The following is a 24,264-nucleotide window of genomic DNA, read 5'->3' on the forward strand; positions in this document are numbered from 1 at the left end:
TGGCACAATCAATCCTCAATTACAAAGTAAACAACATATACAATCTCTTCTTAGATCTTCTTTCAGTACATGACACAAAACTGATTCATAGAGTCGATGAGATTCTTCTTCAAACCCATAAACATGAAAACCCAATATTATTTTTAACACACAAAATGATTTTGATGATCCCGATATTTAAGAAAAATGTTTGAAGAGGGGAATATAATTCTTAGGGGTGGGGTTCTCGATTTTGATTTTGATTTTAGTTTGTCTTGACTATGAAAAAACAAAAGATCGGGTGGAGGTCTTGGGGAGGAGAGTTTACTTGGTAGTGGAGAGAAGCTTGGAACACATGGAAGCTCTCTATGCCAATGAAATATACTTACTTGGGGATGAATACGCCCACACAGTTCAGCAGCAAGCTTTCTAACATCTTCAAATTCGAACTTATTGAAAGCCCTGATCGAAAGAGATAAAATATATTTCTTGTCTCAGGTAAAAGAAGTGTTAAAAGTAGATATGACAAGATCATATATGTATATACATGAATTTATGCTTGCAAATTCACCTGGTTACCAAGCTTGAAGATATACAATTGGATCCGGCGTTATCTCCTTCGTCTAAGTTTCAACAGATACATATTAAGCCCAAGTTATACCAGGGAAGAAACAGATGTCCAAGAACTCTAAAGGCAAATTAGAGCCCTAAATTAACATTACAAAAAAATAAGTGTTTACTAATAATCTAATACTGAGAATGATGCTCAACAGCTACAATTATCATGTGCTGGCTATGGATTGTTCAGAACGAGTTAAATTACAAATTACTGTATCAACCATTCAAAAAACTGAGTGGAAACAATAAAAAGTATAGGAGACAGAAGACGTCATACCATGCAGAGAACCTTGAACTATTAGCTGACCATACATGACAGTAGAGTTCAGATCATTAAAAACTCTGAAAGGTAGCAGCTTTATTATGAGTAAAGGGCAGAGACGATCAAAGAGACAATCCTTTGACTTATCAAATTCAACACACATAAAGGTACCACTGGCTCCACCAGACAACAACATTTCATTTCCCCTGAAAGTTTAAAGCAGTATGATTCCAAGTATAAAAGCGAAGACTTCAAGAAAAAAAGTACTCAATTAGAAAAGGAAAGACATTTGTTATAAAAATATGTATATTCATGATAATTAAGATATGTTTACTATATCTAATTAAACGCAGCGGGACATTGAACATTCAGAGCTTTCTTGGGTCTTTGACAGAATGTTCACATCAAGCCAAGACTAACAGTAGCAGAATTGGCTATCTTTTCATTTTTCATACTAAAAACAACATTGGCATAAAAAAGATCAGAACCTATAACATGTAAATTTGCATATGTCAATCTATACAAGATTAACTTCTATCACTACCCACACCATGTGTTAACTCAAGTGTCTGCAAATCTGCTCATTAGCAACATCCTCATTGACTTTCCACCTGAATCTATTTGAACATTTAATCTGCACACGAGTCGACGAAACCTCAGTCCACCATAAACTGGAATAGACCAATATTTTATGTATTCATTTCTTATTTTATCTTTCTTCATGCTTTTATGTTGGTAACCAAATGTCCTACTAGGCTTGCCACTGCCTCCCTTGCTCTCACTCCCGTTCTTTAGGCTCTCTATTTATTAAGAGTTCATAAAGTAAAGCAGTTACCCATAGCCCCTCTGTGCATTGGATACAAAGATTATCGCTTTGCCATTAAAAACCAAAATCCTTTTCTGTACTAATTTTGTTGACACATCTCTTGATTAACCAACAATCAGATCTAGAGCTCTACTTAGCATGACCGATCTCATTGACATCTTAAAAGTTTACTTTCAGCATGACTCTAATGAGCTGATCGCAAATACTTAAAGAGTGAACCTAGCTGCTAACCATCTGACTCTAATTCTAACGGTGTCTCACTTGAACCTCTTCATGCTTTTAGACCAAAAAAACAGATTTCAGAATCACTTATTCCCATTCAAGCCTCCACACCACCAACTAGAACTTATTGTTCCAAACAACAAAATTTACAAAAAGACATGAACAAATACCCCCAGCTGAAATCAATACAGTTAAATGAAAGCCCCCTCAAATAAGTCACTGGTGACGGAACAGGAGCCAACTAGAAACTGTTGCTCCTTTTAATGAAAATCACGTATACCGCGAACCTTTTCGTGTTGGTACTCTCAACCAGTATTCCACACTATTAGCTGTAATTGCAAAGGATCTATTCTTGCTGCACTCACTGATTTAGTTAAATTTGAGTTGAACTTTAGTAATTACGAAAATTTTGAACTCTAAAAGACCTATACATGGACAGGTCAAGATCTTTATGGCAACAAAACCCCTTTGAATCTATAAAAATTTTGGAATATTTTGCACCCTAGAGTCCAAATTGGCCATTTTTATTGTTGGATTTTCATTTCCTTTTCTATACTTTCTTCGGTACATTCTCGAGGAGTTAGCAAGGAACCTGTGGTGCTTCTAAGTTTTAATGCATTTATAACATGTCTAGAAATGCCATGTCGTTCAAAACCCTCTTGCTTTCATCATTAATCTAATTCTTATATATATCTAAAGGACAAATGTAACACAAACCAAGTCAAAAGAAAATGATAATACTGAGCAACATCTAAAGTCGAGATGGTTAGTTGCATGGTGTCAATGATCTTCATTGGATTATTTTCTTTTCTCCTAATTATCTTACATGTACATATATAGACAGAAAGAGTTGGCATTTTCATAGCAATCATCAAAATAGATTACTATAAATCCGCAGAAGAGTAAGCTGACACAAACATGTCACAGACATGAGGCCGCACACCATTCATATTACAGTACTTACTGTTTTTGTCCTTGCATATACAAGAGAACATGATGAAGGACCACATCCTGCGCTTCTGCTAAGTTGTCACTTATATAACTCAGAAACCGAACAATAACTGCATTAGAGGGTTCCGTGAACATCTTGTCGACCAACGGTTCTATATATATGTTCCAGTTTTGAACCTAACCAATTTAAGAACAGCAATAAAATGAGACTATGCAATAGCAATTAATTATAATTAATAATACCCAAATACAATATGGATGCAGGACTGATAAGGGTAATTTGTACATCACACCAATAAAATGATGGAATAAATCAAATGGCGTCGGATCTCAGACTAAATCTGAAATATTTTATTTCCACGATTTCTCTAAAAAAAAGACAATGTCATGAAATACAAGAAGATTCACATTAGGCATGAGGCCAAGAGTCTAAGACCCTAACCATAACAAGTTGTAGTAGCCTACTAGGCCATTGGTTCAATATTCAACAGAAAATACTATTTTTTGCATTTCAAAAACTGAGAGGAACTTTTATAATTCCACTCTCCCTCCCTCCACCCCCCAGCCAAAATCTTTCTATAAGTTTCTATAAGATATTGCTAATAATGTAGCAAGTTGAGTCCACGACTATTGTAATCCATAATTTCTGGGAGCATTGTATCTCAATTTTTTATTGTAATTACTTATCTAAACACAATAAAGGAAAAGACTAGGGTCAGTGGACCTGCTTTTATTGAAACACAGAAGATGATGGACCAAAAAGTGAGTGTATATTTGGTCAGTCAAAAAATTAAGGCGGGTCTAAGTAATAGATATGTAAAAAAGAAAACCTAGAAGTGCAATGTGTCGCATTAGTTGTTTACTGATTGAAAATGAAGATGGTTGGTAGTCCTACAAGTAAATAACCCACAATAAGCAAAAAAACATACAAAAAACGAAAAAGTGATGTAAATTTAACCGAAGTTAGGAGAAAAAAAAGAGGGCAAACAAATTTTAGTGTGTTTTTGTGGTTCTCACCCAAATGTTTGTCTTCACAACAGTCAAAGAAGATGCATGATTATCAGATATGCAATTACATAAATAACTTATATTGATATGATCTTACAGTTTTTGACCACTGCGGGATCAGCCTGAGTAATCGGTCGGAGTCAGACACTGATCCTGAAATGACATCAGGAAAGGGTAAGCATAAATAGAAAAGGCTGAAAAAATCACAAATCAAGGGACAGAGACAGTAATTGTCCAACACAGAAGAGAGTTTTTGAACAAGAAGACTTCAAAAGATCCACGTTAAATATTTAAATATCACATATTGGGTATTTTAATGTACGACAAATTTACTTTAGCACTTGGTGACTGGATATGCACCACAAAACCCAGGATCACTACTCACATGCACCTAAAATTATTCATTTACCAACTTTTCTTTCTCTTTCCTTTTTGTTTGTTGTTGCAATTTTAAAGCTGTAGTTGAAACTTCAGGTCATAATAGCTCTAATTGGCACACTATTGTGTAGCTCTATGGAGTTCAGGTAGGGAGAGAATAGCTGTTATATTTCAGGTGGACACTTGCGTTTGCAAGAACTTTGACATCGGATACTCAGATAGAAAGGGATGCGGATAGGTAGAAGATGTTGACTTGTGGCAGGGAAGAAGAGCCTATATTCAACTTGTTTAGAGAGTGTTGCTTTGCAAATGAGATATGAGACTACATGATGATCAGCTTTGGATGTGACTTTCCTGGATGTAGGCATACTTTTCTTGGAAAGGTAGTGGATTGGTTAAAGGGCTGGACACGTGTTCATTTGCCGGAAACTGGCAGAATCTCGTGGCTTTGCCTGTTGCATTCCATGTGTTGGTGTATTTGGAAGGAGAGGATTTCCAAGATTTTCGATGAAACATTCAATAACATTGATAACAAAGGGGCATGTGGATAAATATATAAAACCAAAATCCTAATGGAGAAGATATTTAAAAACAAAATGATAAAAGAAAGACAGTAAGTAGCTTTTGTTTTTTTTATTTCAGCACAACCTACTATGTATCCAGCACAAAAATAACATTCTTAAAGAGGACATGAGTTTATTAAGATCTCAATGAGCGAAAATAGGAAGAAAAAAAATAAAGCAAATATAAGTAGATAACTATGATGATGCTTCTCGCTGATTGAAACTTGTGGCAGTAGGATGCTCACCTTTCACTTCTCTTCCTGCAGGATTTGGATTCTCTGGACCCTGACAAAGTTTGCTGAAAAAGAGGTACAAGGTTAGACACTTAGACTTAAATGAATAGCTCAACCGACAAGCATATTTTCAGTAATTTTTCAAATTTGCCTGATTGGGATAGTCATTTTCGGAATACTCAGAAAATTGCGTTAAAAAATTTTCTGACCAAACACCCATTATCCCAGACCGTACTACTCAGGATTCTCGGCTGAGAACTTTTACGTTCAACATTATGCGGTTCGAAGACAGAGAGAACCTTGGTATCTAACGCTCAAGGAAGATTCTTGCGTGGTTCGAAACAGAGGTAGATGACTTTGACAAGGTATGTCTAGACTTCGAATGCTCAGAAGAGGAGGATTGGGGGCAGTAATATTGAGTCAATGATCACTTAGAACTGGAGAGAAGGGTGAAGATGGTCCACAGGTCGGCAGGGTGGTGAGCAGTAGCTTGGTGGTGGTTCATGGCCTTCGCCCTGTTTTCTGTATCAGCCTTATGGCTTTTTTTTTCTTGTTTTTATTTATTTTATTTTGGTTTTCCATTCTGGTCTTTGCTAATTTTTTAATTAAGGGTCATGGGGTTACTTTCTTGGTCTTAGATGAAGTAGCCACCGGTTAGATCCCTAAGTATTGATGTCATTTTAATGTTATATCAATTTGACATCTTAGTTCAAGGGCTCCCCAAGTGTGATTTGGTGGAGGAAACTCAGATACAAACAAAAACAAAATGTGTGGAATAGGGAAGTCTTTGAACTGGTTGATTCCCGAATTGACAGAAATCAAGTATCAATGCGCCATTTGACAAAGTGGAAGAATAAAGGGGCTTCATACAAGAGGAATTCATCTCAAGAACAGGTGCTACTAAGGATCTCCAAACTCTTTTGAAAAGAGAGGAGATTTCCAGCAGGCTGGAATCCAAAGGTTTGGCTTAAAGGCCTCAACGTGCCTTTTTCACTTTAGTCGATGCATCTTCCAAACAAGGAATTCTAAAATTTGTATTGCACCTCGCATTGCCTTGTTTGTCAGGCAAGCTCCTTGGTATGCCTAGATAAATGGAGCAGTTTCCAAAGAATTAAGAACCTAATTTCTTAAAACATATCTTAATATCATTTGCACACAATGAGGTTAGCATAAAACCTGAGACAGTCGATCAGCATAATTATCGCATCAGGATTCTGGTTATGACACTTGAGCACGGCAACAAGGGTATCACCAGCAGCTATTCTTACTCTATCTATTGAACTGTAAACAAGGCAGACTAATTCAGGCACAACTACTGAAGGATCTGCATGCCAAAAGAAGTGGTTTGTAAAAGATATGAGGAAAAGCTATTTCTCATTACTAAGAAAAATGAACAAAAGTGGTTCAGATGATGATACAAAGGTTTTCTCATTCAACATTCCTTACTATCAGATGATGCCCAAGCATCACATAGTTATTTCATAGAAATACTGAGGATGTTAACCACAGTTTAAACAGTAAAAGTTACACTGACAAAGGCAAACAAAAAAGACAACCAACCATTAAGTTCTAAGTTACAAACGAAGCATCCGTAAGAGAAAGAATACCCAATGATATCATGATAGTGACGCAATATGTATTGTTTTTTTTCAAACGATTATCAACGGAACATTCCATGCGCGAAAGTGAGATCATTAGTTATTTTGTGTATGACGAAGTTGACTCTATCTGGATGTTAGACAAGTAACTCAAAAGGCAATGCATGGATAGGCAAATAATTCACCTGAGACCTAAGGAATTCTACTAGTGTATCTGTATCCTATATGACACTGTATAGAGATGCCAACTTAGCATTGAGTCATCTTACACGTTTAACAAGACTTCTATTTGTTTGGAATCCTGAACCAACCTATCCATCTTCTGAGTTGTTTCGTAAATTAACTCAGCAAGTGATTTTAGTGTACCACTTTTCCTAACTAATTAGTCTATACTAATTTATTCGGGGTCCATTTGGCATTGCTTAAAAGCTGGTATTATGTCACAATTGTGTTTACCAACCAAAAAACCAGGTTAAGTTGCACAAAGTAATTAAAAAGCCGTAATCAAAATGCAGATAACTCGGGAGCACCAATTTGATGCTTTTTTATTTTGATTTTTAAGGTTTTTAAGCAAAAGTGTTTTTCTAACTAATGGAGCCAAACACACACCTACTTTTTATAAACTGCGTTATAAAAACTGCTTTACTACAAAAATAACCAATGCCAAATGGGGGATACGAACTTTTGAAAGTGATAAATATCTGCTTTTTTGCGTAAGACCATTACTGTGTCTTGGGTTTTGAGAACTTAAATTACTGAACCAAATAAAAGCAGATTCTAGATTAGCTATTTTCCAAGGGACCAGGCTATGCAAGGGCAGAAGAAAATAGTTAGTGCAAGAGAAAATAAATCTTGAATCCAAAACTTACAACAACCCACAAATAGAAAAGTAATATTCTTTTCAATTGAGGAGGGCCGAGGAATAAGTGCTGGAAGAGAAGATTTGGCAGGAAAAAGAAAAGGCTGGCATTATGGAATATATGGTAAATAAAAAATTACACCAACATATAAGTAACATTAGCAGGTAATGCTTTACAAATTAACTACTTCACACACGCACAAAAAAAAAGAAAGAGTTTATTAGACGTACCTGCTCAACCCCACGACTACAGTCAAAATAGACACTCCTTACTTTCTTCCAATTATTTGACATGCCTCCCTCCCGGAAGACAAACACACATCCAAGTCAACCCTCATTGACAGTTATCTTTTCGGTAAAGGCACAGGAAACGACCAATAAGCCCTTAAAGATTAAAATGACTCTTCTGCCTCTTAATTTTCACAAGACCTGAGTAGGGTTTAAGTCTTTCAATGACACATGTCAAGATTCTGTTAAATTTATCCAATGACCATACTCATCTCTCCTGGATGACATCCACTACCCTTCCATTTAAAATCACGAAACTACCCCCTCTCAACTATCTCTTGAAGGACATGTGGAAACATCCCAGCCAATCCATCGAACGGCCCACCATTCCTCATGCAGAGAAGGCCTAAAATACATTTCTAGGCGTACTTACAGTCATTTGAGCGTGAAAATAAGTTGTACTAGAGTCATCTTTGTCAAGAAGATGCAATTCTTTGAGCATCTCTAGGTGAATATCAACTTGGTATGAAACCAAAAATTTGCTGAAAAAACACAAAAAACCATCTCTAGGTGAATACCAAGTAGGTAGTATCCACTTTCTAGTAGCAAACTTGGTAACAAATTTTCCACCAAATTTGTGGATACGGCACAACAAAGAGAGTGTCGCACGAGAACTTAAATGTCACCTGACTTTTTTTTTTCTCGTCTTTCTCGGATATGAAGCGACACATGAGTTATCGAGTGGACTTTTTAACTAAAACCTATGTTACATGGACACGCCATAATTTAAAAGTAATCCGTTATCAGATACGTATCCACATGTCCGTGTTGGACACATTGTACTTGATATACCTCAATTTTTTATATTTGCCGTGTCTGATACTTTGTATCCGTGTATGTGACTTAGACTAAAACCCAAGCAATCCATCTCGCCACTTCTTTAGGATAATTGAAATTTAAAAATAAAAAAAATAAAAAGAACAAATAAAAGAATATGCACTCAACAACTTTATTAGATTTTGTGGGTCCCTATTTGCACAATTTGAGATTTCATCTAGAGATGACAATATTTGGCCTGCAAAATTCTTCAAACTTGGTAGCAAGTTTCAAGAATTTCTGTTACCCACCTAGAGATGCTCTTAGCAGCCCAGCACCCAACCACTTTCCTTAGTGACTACTATGGCAATAGAGTACTGTATAATTGACAAATACCATTTTCCTTTATATCATCTGAAATATTTAACTACTTCAGAGATAAAGCTTCTAAGAAATCGAGGAAGTGTTTCTTGATAACCATCATTTCCAACATAGATGAAATTTTTCTGCAAATTACCTAGAACTATAGAAATGACAGGAAAAGAGTCCAGGCTGGATATTCATATCAGAAGGTGGAAGAACTAACCAAAAGTCGAAAGTAAATTAGATGCTTGCACGCGTATTGCAGGTTCACCATCCGCAAGGCGATCTAGTAATTTTTGGGCCAGATCTTGTCTGCAAATGTAAACAACCTGTCCATCATAATCGCATTTTTCAAGAAATAACAGTACAAAAAACTACACAAGATTTTAGAAAGTCGATACCTCATTGAAAGAGAAAGTGAGTTCCTGGAATCAGAAGAAAAATGAATAACTTCTGAAATGACATCAATGGCGTTCCTCCTCTGTAGCAGATTTTCTGCAGCAAGGCGCTTGAAAACTTCGTGAAGACACTGACCATCTTTATTTCTGGGAAATCATTGGTCAAGTTTAAATTCCAAACAAAAACCATGTAACATAAACGAAAATATTTACTCCATCATTGGCAAGGATTTTTTCGGATCTCAGGTTAATGAAGTAAGATCACTTTATGGATCAGATCCTATTATCAAGTATCAACACTTGTCACCTATTGGCAAGGCTTTCTGGAAATGCCTATTCATGCAACATGGTCGAGTATTTGAACAGAAAGCAACAACAGGATTCTTCAAGAAAGACTCCATATTGCACCAAGTTATTTGCACCGAAAAATCACTTTTGTAAAATGAGTATGTTGGATCTTAATACGAGCAATCTAAGATATGAGGACGTATATTCACGTGAGCCAGTGTTTTTGGAATAACTAAGATGTTACCGATATATTCATATTTATATTTTAGATAGGTAAAGTATAATTTTATTATATATATGAGAACAAGGATACTATAAGATGAGATATATTCTACATTACAGAAGCATAAGGAGATAAAGAAAAACATAAAACAAAAAATGCAAGTCCAAGTATCTCATAATGGACTCCCATCTAAACACAAACGCCTCAAATGGTATGTCTCAGATCTCATTGTGCCATTGTGGCCTTCAACCAGAACTTGGATAAAAATAAAAGTGATTTGAAGTCCAACACAACTTTCTCCTTGCAAAATGTTACGCCTTTAAAATGTCTCTTATTCCTCTCCAACCAAATACCTCACAGACTCTCTCACAGAAATGCAAAAGGTAACATGCTCCAAGTTGGCGCCCCTTTTGAGAATGGACTTCAAGTCCAATAAGGCTAATGACTAATAAGCTATGTAACATGGACACGCCATATTTCAAAAATAATCTGTGTCGGATACATATCCACGTGTCCGTGTCGGAACCGTATGTGATATACCTCAATTTTTTATATTTCGCAACACTTTGTATCCGTGTCAGACATGGACACACCTATCGGTGTCAATGTAACTTAGCTAATAAGTAATAATCATCAACGAAACCAGACAAACCAAGAAACCCCGACTCTAGAGTAAAATGACGCCAAACCCACCAAGAAAAAGGACAACGACAAAGACAAAGAATATTCATGTATTCCGCATCACTTAAACACAAAAGACAAAATTTGACAATAGACTCTTTAACACATCTCTTCCTAAGATTGTCTATAGCCAAGATTTTACCTAGAGAAGCAAACCAAACAAAATAGGCAACTATTAACGGAACATTAGATTTCCAAATAAAATAATATGACTAGGAAAGTTATGAAGGACTGTAAGACCACAACGAAGGATTAGTTAACAGAGCTTGAAGGACAAACATCTAGAAGAAAATCTCTCTTTCTTGTCGTAGACCAAAGCCTCGTATCTCTATTAGGTCTTACGGGATGGGACAAATGAAATTTCTAATAATTGGCTTCAATTTAGCTGCAACGCTATTGGGCATGTAGAAAAGGGACATAATACCAAGAAGGCTAGAAAAAATATTTTCGATCAAGCTCACTCGACCCTTTCACCTAGCTAGCCGTTGACTATATCTCTCAATAACCAAATCCCAAAAGGAACTAGACCTATTACTAGCTCCTAAGAGAAGACCCACTGGAAGGAAGGGTACCGGCACCGGCATTACAAGCTACCAAGGAAGCCAAACTATCCTCACCACTCACCCAAGAGATAGTACTCTTCTCCATAGTCACCTTACGACCCGATACTGCCTCAATGCAATAGAGTATGCCCCACCCCTCTGATATCTTAACTGCTCTAAGTCATACCCAACGAAAACCAATGTATCATCCACAAACTAAAGGTGAGAGATCAACACCTTATCCTTACCCACTCTTAAGCCTTCTAAAACCCCTAACATATTAGCCCTCTCAACCGTTTCACCATAAAAGGATCCCCGGCCTCATACCTCGAGAACTCTCGTTGGTGACCCATTAATGAGAATGGACGAGGAGGCGGCTAAGACATCTTTTGATCCAATTTTTCCACTTAACCCCACCCCAAAACCATACGCATCATAATTAAATCTAAAAGATTTCAATCCACATGATCATAAGCTTTAGCCAAATTGATTTTGCATAAGACGTCAATGATACCACTCCTCCGGTCGTGAATGAACTCGGCAATTAACACTCCATCCAAAATTTGTCGCCCAAAAACAAAAAAAACTATTGCTCTTGAGCAATCACTCTAGATAACACATTTTTAAACCTAGTAGGATAACCTTGGAAATATTTTGTACACGCTTCCAATTAGACTTTTTTTTTTGCTTGGTAAGTTTAAAAATGTATTAAAAAGGAAGAATGTACAATGGTTTTGAGGAAAGTTACATTATCTCCCTCCCCAAAAGTTCAGACTGTTGCAACCATTGTACCAATGATGCACCATACAAGCAAATTAAGGAAACTTATAGTAGTATCCATACAGAGACTCCCACTTGTGTAACCATGTAGGACGCCCCTCATATATCATGTTTTAGTTGTTCAAAAGACTCACTACGTTCTTCGCTGCCAAATCTACAGAAAAATTTGCCTCCCTCCAAATCAAGGTAAGCTTTAATGACTGGAATTTGTGTACAGAGTTATTCCATCTCACCTTGAGCTGCCAAGGGGCATTCCCTGTACCAAAAGCACCTACTGTTGATGTAGAGTCCGATTCGATCCGTATCTGATTCCACCCTCTTCCAAGAGCAACTTCAGCACCCATACCAATAGCATTGCATTCAGCTCTGAAGCTTGTGCCTATCCCCAAGTTGTTGCTGAGTGCAAGTTTGAATGCACCCTCATTATCTCTATAAGTTACACCTATGCCTGAAGGACCTGGATTCCCAAAGCTAGTGCCATCAGTTTTGAGCTTTATCACATTGGGTTCTGGTGGCTCCCATTGACATTCTTGAATATATTGGGAGCAGGTCGAGGTCTCAAAGAAATATTCCAGGATCTCAAGATGCTCATATCATCATCAGTGGAGTTAAACATATGGGCTTTGGTAAGGCCAGCAGAGCATCTGATTTGGTATTTGATAAAGAGTTTAGAGGACCTCAAATCAGGGGTGATGTCTTCAAAATAGAGCTTGTTTCTCTGTTTCCATATGGTTACCATGCCGGCCACCAAACCTGTGTTCCATAACAATTCAAGGATAGGACTCCCGTGCTCAGCTAGCTTAATTCCCTCCATGAAGTTAGGAAATGCGACTTTGAACACTTCCAGTTAGACTTTGAACACTTCCTTTTGGGAATAAGCTTGATGAAGGTATTATTGAGGCTATGGAACAAGAAACTTGAATCAAGAAAATCACAGACCATATCCATTAAACTGTTTCTCACCAAATCCCAAACATTCTTAAAAAGCTCAATGGGAAAACCATCTGGACCAGGAGACTTATCGCTCATCAAACACTTCATAGAGACCAATTCCCACAACTCCTCCATGTCCTTTTCCAACTCATCTTTTTTTCCCATCCAATATGCAATATAAAACAAGATTATCTACCCGAGGGCTGATATGATTAGGCTGCATATACAACTTTAAATAATACCTCGGCACCTTATATGTGAGATTATCCTCCGAACTCCCTTCATCGCATTCAACCAAAATCCATCAAGAAAATCCTCTCTAAATATGGCTTTTGCACATTGGTGATAATATTTAGTGTTCAACTGGCCCTCCTGATTTTTGTTGCCAAGATAACTCTTCCAAGTTCACCATCTTCTCGAATTTTGAATTATTGTACATGTCTTTTCAACTACTCCCTTCTCCTTCATATCTAAAATCCTTGTCCCTCAAGAGAAAGCTGATCATTTTTCATATACAGCCTGCCGAACACCCTCTTACTCCTCTCCAACTTTTTTTGTTTTTTGAATAAGTTTTTGGGTTAGGCAGACTCTTACCTGCATTAAGATCCTAAATAGATTTTATCCATCTTGTCCTCCTCAACAATAGCATGCAAGCCAAATTCAAGGGGAGGGACAAAATAAGATACATCATTTACATTTGAAATACTTGCTAAGAAGTCAACAGCTCTGTTGCTTTCTCTATACACATGCTTAAACCTAACATAAGTAAAGTTTAAAGATGTGTATTTAATCTCTTCCACCAGGTTGGAGCAGTACCATGCTGCTTCCTCCCTCCCAATGAGAATCATTATAGCCCTTAGAGAATCTGAAGCCACAATTATTCTTGTGATCTGACAGTATAGGCAAGTACAACATCACCATTATGGTCTCTAATGACTCCTCCTGAACCACTTCTTGAGTCTGAGAGAGCACCATCTGCATTTAGTTTGTGAACACCTTGTTCAGGCTTCAACCACACACAATGCTTCTGAAGAAGGATCTTATACTTAGCCCTTATACCAATCCTATCCAGTAGCACTCTCAACTTAGGGGAATCTTTAACTTCTTCAAGTTGGCCCTGAATGTAGACCTGCATTTCCTTGAGTAGACTCTCCTTGACAACTTGCCATGACCTTATCTTGTTATGAAATCTTCTCAGGTTTCTCTCTATCCAAATAGAGTAGACAGTAGCACATACATATGCTTTTACTATTTCTGCATCAATAGAGTTCTTGCTACAGATTCTTATAACTTCCAACCATTCAGCATTTGAGCTAACATTTGTAATATGCAGTCCCAGATGCAGTTTAACTGCTTTCCATATGGCCTTAACAATAAGGGCATTCAAAAAATAAATGTTTTGAATTTTCAATAGTTCGATTACACAGACAACAAGAGGAACTATGTAACACCTTTTTCTTAATTAATCTATCTTGAGTAGGTAAGTTACCTGCAAACAGTTGCCATGCGTGAATGAATATCAGCATAACCATCTTACCCCAGACCAAATTATACCATCAAACTCTCTCCCTAGGGATTCTTAGAGCATTGTATGCAGAGATGGAACTAAAAGTCCCTCTTGGGTCTGGAGTCCAAATGATCCCATCTTTCTCAAGAAAAGAGTTGATGTTTGCACCCAGTATCTTAGCTTTAAGACCATTGCAGTTAATGTTTCTGACCAAATCATTCCACTCTCCTTAAACTTAAACCTTGACAGACTGCATTTTTTTAGCAAACGTAATGAGAGCTCTATCTCCATCTTGATTAACCTCCCACTATTCTGTAATCCTATCCCCACTAAATTAGGATCATGGAACCACATAAAGCTCAAATTTAAAATGAGTGGATTTGCCCCTACCTATCTCTTTAACTAGACTGGGGGATGGTGATATTCAGTCATACTAGGGACCACAACTTGAATCAAACGAGGCCCAGCCCTCCTCACATCATTGCTCACAAGTCACAAGATATTTGTCCAAAATCGAAAAGGTGAGTTTCCATGCTTATTAGACCAAGTGAACTTGCCCTGGTGAGGGGAAGGTCAAGAAGCGCACATATCCGCACCCACTCCTCAAAAATCACTCATTTTGGAAGATATACGACATTCGCCCTTCTTCTCACGAGAAAGCCTAACCACAATAAAGTCACCCGCTACACACTAAGAGCCTCCCCTACTAAAGGCATAGACATTATCAAGTTCTCCCTAGAAAGAGGCTTCTTAGCAGAGGCTCATAAACAGTGGTAACCAATTTAGAATTTGTTTCCCCAACAAACTTACAAACCAGCAACACTACATACAACCCAACAATATTATCAGACACCTCCGCCTTATCCTAATCCCAAAGAGCACACCCCACCTGCTGACCATCACCTTATCCTCACATTAAAGAGCAGTAGAGCACACACCCCTCTTGCTGTCCCCACAGAAGGTAGGTTGATCCAATCCATGTTATTAATACCCCAAATCTCCCGAGAAATAATTACCAATTTGCAATGCGACTTTTTTTGTAATACAATAATTAAATTATAAATTATTATTTTGTACGTGAAATAAACCACCAAAAAACATAGAAGATCCTTTCCCACGTGGACTAGATGAAACATAAAGGATTTCACAAAGTACAAAATGAATACCTGGAGCAGTATTCTGCTGTGAGCATAACAATGGCTTTCGATGTGCTGTCCCTCTCATCTAAAAGGCTTAGCAGTAAGGGAAAGACTGTTTCCAGCTGCTGAGTGTTAATGAGACTGTTTGTCACGAAAGAGTTTGTTTTAAAGATGGTCGCCCTTAGGATGTCCACAGCCACCTCTATGACATCCCCATCAACGCATTGAAGCTTCAAGAATGCAAAAGTAAGACCATTAGCGGAACACACACATTTTTCATTAGAAAACATTTCTATTGTACGTCTGTACATACACATTCCAATCCATTTTTGAAAATCAATTTATTAGAATACTGCCAAAAAATTTGAAGCACCGATTATCTGATTAGGAAAACAAGAAATCTAGAATTATATTGATAATTGCAACAGTTGCAATTACCAATGACTCACGCTGACAAAAAAGGAGAAATGTAGGATTAAATACCACTACACAATAAAAGACAGATAAGACCTAACATTCTCAACACTCCCCCTCAAGCAGAAATATACAAATTATATATATTTCAAGCTTGCAAAAACAATTAACTAATCAACAGATAACACTCTCCCTTGAGCATATACAGTTAGATCACATAAAGTCTCCCTTCCAAATACAAAGATATAAAATTTCCAAGCTCCAACTGCAAGCATCATCATCAAACAAGCACCCGCAACACATCAACAAATGCTTCGGTCCTATAGGTCTCGGTAGCTCCAAAATGCTCCAGGCACATAATATCAATGGATTAAAGATACCTTCTATTTCTCAAAATAAAAAAATAAATAAAAATAAAATCAATCTTACCACCAATTTTTTTTTTATCAGTATATGTTGAATTATCAAGTGAGCGGAGCGAACGTCCTGGGCGAGGGGGGTATCTGGCCCAAAATATTGTTTGGTTGGTTTCTGTCTGTCTGTCCACTTTTCTCTCGCCAAAACTCTCCTCACTCAATAACTCCTCTATCTCTCTCATTCTCCTCACTCGATAACTCCTCAGCTCTCTCACTCTCGTTTCTATAGTAGGTCCCAACATTATCTCGCTCCTTGGATCTTGCAACAAATATTGGTGAGTTTTATTTCTCTTAACCCGTATAATTCACGTGTGTTTATAACTTTTTCTTTATGAATTTTAGTTGATTTTTTGTTTCAAAGTAGAACACTAATTAAGGATTTCGTAGCTTTGGTTTCCCATTTTTGCGTGGGCTAAATTTGTTCAAAGTAAAATAGCAATTGAATGTCAGTAATCTGGGTTTTATTCGAATCAATATCCAAATTTATTCGAATTAATTTTAGATGATGCGTAGAAAGTGTTTGATGAAATTTCTCTGCAGAATATTTTGTCTATTAATGCTTTTCTTTTGGGGTTTGAGGAGGTTTAGTTGTGGGCTGAGAGTTTGAGTTTGGTTAGGGTAATGTGTAGGTTACGATTGTGAGTATCATTAGTTTACGTTTGAGTGTTGGTTTTGAAGCAATTGAATTGGGTAGGCAGGTGCATTGCATTGCAATATATTCTTTACACATGTTTTTTTTTAGTAATATTACTTCTTCCAGTGCCTCATGTGAGTATCTCAAGTTGTGTATTTACTTTGAAGCAGTCATGATCTAGGCCAATTCATAGTCTTATCTAGTTATCTCCTTCTGTTGGTTTTCTGTAGGACAGAGCAGCGATTTAAACAAGTGGTGATAACATTATGTACTAGAAAAGGAGCTAGTGAAAGTTGCATATATTGGAACTTGTTAAGTTGCATGTATATTGGAACTTGTTAGCAGGTCAGTAAAACTGAGTACATCTTACCTTACAATTGATTTAGTTGTGTTAAACTTGATTGACATTATTGTTGGGTATATTCAGTCTGTTGTGCATGCAATATCTAACTTCTTGTTTGTTGGTTATGCTTTGATATCAAACTTCTTTGCATGTAGTCTGATGTTGGGAGAGTGAATTTGTCGAATAACAATAGCATACACAGGGGCTCCGCTCACGCCCCCACCGCAATGCAGTATACTAGTATAGATAAAACGAGAATACAAAGCAGCTGGATGAGATATCCTACAAAACATTACAACAACTTCAAGAAAACTAAACAGACTAAAGTAAATCGGGTTAAAACAGTATAGTCAACCCACCTGTTACTAACCTGTGTTAACAAAAGACGTGATACCTGCAACCCATGCTCGGACATTGCAGTTTCAAACTGCTTGTTGTCAAGACGACCCAAAAGAAGGGATATGCTAATCAAGAAGAACTTCCTCGTCTCCATGCCGTCGTCTATAGCTCCAGAATGTTGATTGGAGTACTCATTCATGTAAAACTGCATGATAAGTGTTGTTAGATCAGTAACCAATTAAAAGATACGTAACTAATAATAAAATGAAAATTTTGGCTTTTTTTGGATTTCAAAGTAGGATTAGGTTGTTGCAAATCTAATTAATATCAAAGGAAAACCGAATTCAAATTTCATCAAGATTTACCAATTGAACTTTGCTTTCTTTCTTTCTTTTCTGTTTTCTGATTCACAAAAATTAAAATATTTATACAATTAGGTAAAATCACCATCAACACCTAGAATTACCCAGCTGGTAGTACTAGGATCAAGCTGGAGCATCCAAGACCCCCAAACACCCAAGACTTCATCTTACCTACACCCAGTAGGGAACAACCGAAAAACATGAAATAATAAAAGGAATAAAGGAAACAGATACAAATCAACTAATTTCCCCCAGGGCCTGCACCATCTCCACCCATCAGACCATCACCCCACCCACCCCTCCCCCCACCCCCTCTCCTCGTATTCAATCTCCTTCGAGCACTCGAGCTCCAGCCGGTCTACCTCCTGGTAATCTTCCCAATCATCGAAATCTCCCCTATCTGTTGTCATAAATCCTCCATTTCGACCTTGATTTTTCCTTTTCTCTCTCCTGTCAAACTAGTTGAAGTATCTTCCCTTTACTCTTCTAAACATCCAACCCCCACCTTTTGCCAAAAAAAAAAAAAATATTATTCGCCCTCTTCGTTTCATTACGCCCCATCGGCTTCTTTCGAATAAGACCCCTTCCCTTCACATCTTTCCCCCACCGCCATTGTGCTGGTGGGACTATATTAAACATCTCATCACACACCCTCACGTGTGGTGGGCAAACATACCAGGGTAACGTGGAGTAAGTGGGTCCCTTCAGGCCAAACACAATAGTGATACCATATTAAAATTTGGAGCATCCAACTCAAAATCAATTGGTAATGAGTAGAGAGGCCCATGAACATATACTGCAAGAATTAAGCATCCCATATAGACCAATACTAAACATCTCAACATCATCTTCTCCTCCTTTCTCTAGGTTTGGTATTTAATAACACTTTTACCCTTACCAATCAAATAGAGAGTGCCTTCAAATGATATCCACCTTTAGATCATAATAGGACGTCAAAAATAACACATTCGATATCATAATATCTTGAGGATATGATGAATGAGAATTAATACTTGACGAGTAATTGATAAGTGGAAAAGTTTCTGTATTTTCTATATCTCTTACGGGCAATATCGACTGTCGTCGCCCATAATTTGCTATCATGATGTAAAACCATGCATTTTCTTTATACCGTTGCAAAGTACACATTCTCATGAGTTCATTGGTATGTTTGTGTGATTTGTACACATTATATTAATTACCCCATGCCCCAATGTGATTAGAATAAATGATTAATTAATTCCATTTCTTTTGTAATGCAGTAATTTTGTTATAAGTTGGAACTTGTCGGGTATTTATGGCGGCTAGAGTGCAAGAACTTACGACCATACATGGTCCAAATATGGTTGATGTAGGCGTTTTGTGGAAATGTTTAATGCCTTTTAGTACTTGGGTCCGTAAATTGTACTTGGTGCTACTGGAAACACTAAATTTGATCTTATTAGTTGGTCCCATTTCTGCTTAACCCACTAATTCAAACTAGAAAAGGGAACACCTGAACTAGTATGAGGAATTCAGCTAGTTACTTAACCAGCAAATTTCCTTAACAGTGAAGTTTTCTTAGCCAGCAAGTTTTAGTAGCAAGAGAGCTTCTGGACAGTCAAGCAACCTGAGAGAAGCCAGCTAATCTCAAGTTTCACCAATCACAATATTGACAATAGTTTTGTCAATAAGTGGGAAGGCTTGGGGACTAAGTAAATAGTTTTCAGAAAAGGACAAAGATTACAAATAAGAGTTCAAATCTAAATTGAACAAGGTTAAGAAATCTGTTCTTGGCCTATATAAGGACCTAGAGTCCCTAGAGAGTGTGAGAGAGAAAACACACTAGGACTTAACAATACCAAGGTTCTGAAAAACCAATTGGTAACATTGTAAAAGTTCTTTGTTGTTATTTCATTTTCAGTATCATTGGTACTTTATCTTCTACCTAAGAATTAGATTAAAATTCAAGGTAAAATGTTTAGTTATCGAGATGGGTGTGGGCCAAAGAATAGCATAAAATGAGACGTTTGAAAGAAGAGATGGTACAAGAGATATTAGTTTATGGGGAGGGATCCATATACAACACCCTTTTGTAAGTTGAATTAATGGCTAAAACTTTGTGATTATGATCTTACCACTATAAATATCATGTCCACAAAATTTCAAATCGTTTCAAATCTCTACCCCTTTTAAAAGTTGATTTGAAAATGTGATTTATTTCAACGGCCAGGATTGAAATTTTGGCAATTCTCTTTTGGCATCTTTAAAAATTTCCAAATGAGCCTATATTAAGAAGGGATGTTATCTATTGTGGGAAGATGATATCTACAAAAAATCAAGTCGTAAGTAAATTTGTAAAGAAAGATGAAGGCCATTGTATAAATTGTTGTATAAAAAGTGTTGTATATTGATCCTAGCCCTTAGTGTATACTCTTTTGTTTGGTCAAATTTTTCCACCCTACCTTTTGTTTCCTTATTTACTTTCCTCTTCATATTTACTCTTCATATCTTTCCTCTTCATATTTACTTTCTCTCCTTGGTAACTATGACCACATGCCCTCCACAAAAGATCAACTTACTAACACTACCTTGTTGTCCACGTGAACCTACTATTCTCACCGCATGTCTTTCCTTATTCCTTCACCTCTTTCTTATTCCATTCTATCGCAATTTCACGCGTCCCTAAACCCTACCAATCACATATATAGAATAATCACACTTTGTTGAAGTGTGGGGGGCAACCAAAAATTGAGATATGAAAAGTAATAAGGGAGGAGGCAAATAAAGAAGTGGTGTAATTCGAAATTCTGCAATTCCTTCAATTTCATTAATAATTAATTATTCACCTCATACTGTTTGCTCAATTATAAGTGGCTAATTCCCTTAACTAGGATTGAGGAGGAAGCGATTAGTATTAAAGTTTAATTGTTAGTTACTCATCCAAATTATTGCGCACACAATAATGTTTCACTTCTTTAAACTAATGATGTAATTTTTTTAAATGACTTTCTTAATTTGCTAATGCTTCCATGTTTGATAATTCAAGCTTAGAAAAATGTCTTTTGATGGATTATACTCATAGATTGATTTGTAAAATTGAGAAATCATAATTTTGAAGTGAATGAAACTATACATAAGAAACTTAATTTGAATCTTAAAGAAAGAACATCTAAAATCACTTATATTGAATTATATTCGATTTAATATACAAGTGGGAAATTCGTTTGGAAAGTAATTGATCAATTTGCTTGCATGTTAATGTGTGGAATCCAATATCCTAGTATTTCTTGTTCCTTAGATCACAACAACTTCATTGGTATCATTTAGTTTTAGTTTAAAAATCCATTCCAAATTCCTTAAAAAAAAATCGGACTACTAGTTAAGAATTATATTTTAAGTTTTTTTTTTTTTTTTTTTTTTTGAAAGTCCTTGTGGAATGACTCGTACTTCTCATTGTTCTTGGTCTTTTAGATTTAGAAATGTAGAATACTTCATTTTAATTTGTTTGGTAAACATGATTGCAACGATATTCAATTTTTTGCCTAATCAAATTAGTGTCGCCAGGGACTTTAAGTTGGTTTTTAGATTTAAAATTCAGTTTTAATGTAGTGTTAGATTAGGGGAACCGAAAATAAAAATAAAATAAAAAATAGTTTTTGTTCTCTTTAACGCGTTTTGGTTACATGTTTGTTTTTAGGTTTACCGCTAGAAGATCAGGCGAGCAGGAAGACTTGTAGACACAAGCTACTTCAGGGAGTGCGATTTCTAGAATTTTTTTGATTATTTGAAGCAGAGAAACTTGTTGAACAAAGCATTTTGTTCAAATCACTGCATTTTTAAGCTTTTTCTTAGAAATTTTGTAGTAGGCTTTGAGTTGTATATTTTTAATTTCTTAGGACCAGACATTCTTTTATTTGGACTTTTTAATCTTTGGGAAAGCCGAGAGAAGTTCATTTAATTAATTAAAAATCTATGTTGGGTCAATAGGACTTTGATATTAAGAAAAAATAATAATTGTAGTTTTAGTTTAAAAATCATTTTTTAAAAGTCCTTGTGGAACGACTCGTACTTGCCATTGTTCTAGGTCTTTTAGATTTTGGACAAAACAAGTAGGACATATTATACAGGTGTCGACTAGCAAAGTCGGTAAAACCTTTGGGTGATGATACCAAAGGTCTGGGGCTCGAACCCCACCAGCATCAAAGAGTTACTAATCTCATTTAAAACAGGCTTGCCAAAAAAAAAAAAAAAAATAGGACATATTATTTTAATATGTTTGGTGGACGTGATTGCAATGATATTGAATTTATTCAATTTTTTGTCTTATCAGATATGAAACAATTACAGACCTCAATGCCGGAAATGTATTGGTTCAACATCGCCAGGTATTGTTGAGAAAATCTGTGATCCACTAAGCGCAGGAGCATGCTGTAATGCTTCCAACAAGAGGAGAGTAGTGACAGTCCTGTTGTGAGTATACTTCCTCCTATTTCAAGTATTTTTAAGAAAAGGAAGCACGGGTAAGGGATTCAACCTAAACTAACAAATATAATGCGGAAAAAGCAAACAACAAGTTGAGAATAGGACCTGCCTTAACTCTGATAGAACCACAATGCCCTTTTATCCCCTCCAACCATTTTTGCACTTGCTCCAACCCTTTCCCATGCAAAGGGCGGCTTTTTCTGCTCCACTGTGTGGAAAATAATATGAGCTTTTTCAACCTTCACTATGATTCAAGTTAATAAGAAACACCGTATCTTACAAACTTTTCTACGTGTATTTCCAAAGAGTCAACTATAGAGGCGCACTTTGCATGCACTCGTTTGCTAAACTGAAAATTCCAGTTCCATAAACAGTCAATATTTTCCTCAATAAAAGAAATATTCATTCAAAATGAGAACTATTACACCCGAAGTGGTGGCTAATATAGCTACACAACCATATATGCATATAATGATGACATCCATACTCTATGGCTTGGTTTCTAATGCGTTATAAGACCAGAAATCGCTATAACATTTTTTCTAGAAATTTCTTCTATTGCCTTATTCAAAACAGTAGAAGTGTCATATATCAAACTTTTTTCAAGCAGTAAACTTATACAGGGATTCTACTTTCATATCTAATAACATACGTCGATCAATACCAAATTCAAAAATTAAAATTGGATACCCAAATGAATTCATACATCAATTACTTGTACCATAATTAGAAGTATCGGATTCAATTAGTATCCTTCAAATACCTATATCATTTTCTACCTTCAAAATATTTTTCCACGCATGCATCTACTAACTACTAGGTTCAGGAATATGGAAACTGATGTAATAAAAGAAGGAAATAACGCAATATAACTGGCAATATAAACTATGAAAGCAAACAGGCTTTATCCAGAACATACAGCCATGAGTCTCTGCACAAGTGTGATGAGGTCATCCAAATGATCCCAAAGCAAAACCTCCATTTCCATGTTCTCAGAACCTTGCAAAAGCCTACTAGCTGACTTAACTTTCTTTCCAACACTAGGACTAGATGATAAATTACCAACATAGTTTGGCAAATCTTGTTCGGATGACTCTGTTTTTGGATTTGAAATCCTAGAAGTGTTTGTCCCTATGATTGATCTTTCAGTCAGGACCAAAATGCAGTCCGCAGCAGCCACAGCAATGCGGGTCGGTAATTCAAACCCATCCTGTACAACACTACAAATACAAGTGCGTCAAAACTTTCCTCAAAATATGTTAAAACAAGATTAACGACTTAAACTAATAAGGAAACACCCAATAATCCACCACAAAAAATGATTAAGATTTCCAAATTGACATAGAAGGACGTCAAAAGCACTGCTTTTCTAGAAAACGAAAAAATGACCGACTCCAGGCTTCACAAAGACGGTACAACTGTACAAGTATGTCTGAGGATTGGTTCAAACTCGAAGATTTATAGTCTGGTAAAGAAGTATATATGGCATTTTCGTAGAGAATGGCATTACTCAAAGGTCTAGAGATTACTGCAAGATGAAATACAAAAGCATAGAGACTTCTCTAACTCAACTCAGAGCCATAAAGATAATCAAGAGAGGGAAAATACTTCCTTGGAATTTCTTTTACATTGTCCACTCAATCAGACCTACTTGACAGGAAATACTGCTACGATGTCTATACAGGAACCAACAAGCCTGCTGGATGCTTAGCTTCTTAAACGGGCCCAGTGGTACGCAATGTTTTTCTTCCTCCCTTAGCTAATGTTGTATGTAATTTTGTCAGTAATATGCTAACATATTAAGGGAGAGATAGTGTCCATTCGCATGCTCCCCCTATAGAAGGACTAGGCTTATGTGGTAGCTTGTCAACTTGTGTGCAAATCTATTGCAAAAGTC

The 24,264-nt window shown here is 36.5% G+C and overlaps 1 protein-coding gene across 1 annotated transcript in view; it reads right to left on the minus strand.

Annotated features, from left to right (window-relative positions):
- The window catches only part of LOC147510960 (ARM repeat superfamily protein), a 29,681-nt gene that overhangs the window by 3,951 nt on the left and 1,466 nt on the right, over positions 1-24,264 (minus strand). Inside the window, exons 4-17 of the mRNA XM_086602776.1 lie at positions 23,287-23,587; positions 22,473-22,575; positions 22,235-22,371; positions 17,573-17,746; positions 15,423-15,625; positions 9,306-9,449; positions 9,128-9,216; positions 6,217-6,364; positions 5,053-5,105; positions 3,964-4,019; positions 2,872-3,035; positions 875-1,065; positions 551-602; positions 369-441 (exon numbers count right to left, since the gene is read on the minus strand). Of these exons, the coding sequence (XP_086458902.1) occupies positions 369-441; positions 551-602; positions 875-1,065; positions 2,872-3,035; positions 3,964-4,019; positions 5,053-5,105; positions 6,217-6,364; positions 9,128-9,216; positions 9,306-9,449; positions 15,423-15,625; positions 17,573-17,746; positions 22,235-22,371; positions 22,473-22,575; positions 23,287-23,587 (1,888 nt within the window). The remainder of the gene's footprint in view (positions 1-368; positions 442-550; positions 603-874; positions 1,066-2,871; positions 3,036-3,963; positions 4,020-5,052; positions 5,106-6,216; positions 6,365-9,127; positions 9,217-9,305; positions 9,450-15,422; positions 15,626-17,572; positions 17,747-22,234; positions 22,372-22,472; positions 22,576-23,286; positions 23,588-24,264) is intronic.

The sequence above is a fragment of the Coptis chinensis genome, chromosome 3, assembly GCF_015680905.1.
Source record: "Coptis chinensis isolate HL-2020 chromosome 3, ASM1568090v1, whole genome shotgun sequence".
Lineage (NCBI taxonomy): Eukaryota > Viridiplantae > Streptophyta > Magnoliopsida > Ranunculales > Ranunculaceae > Coptis > Coptis chinensis.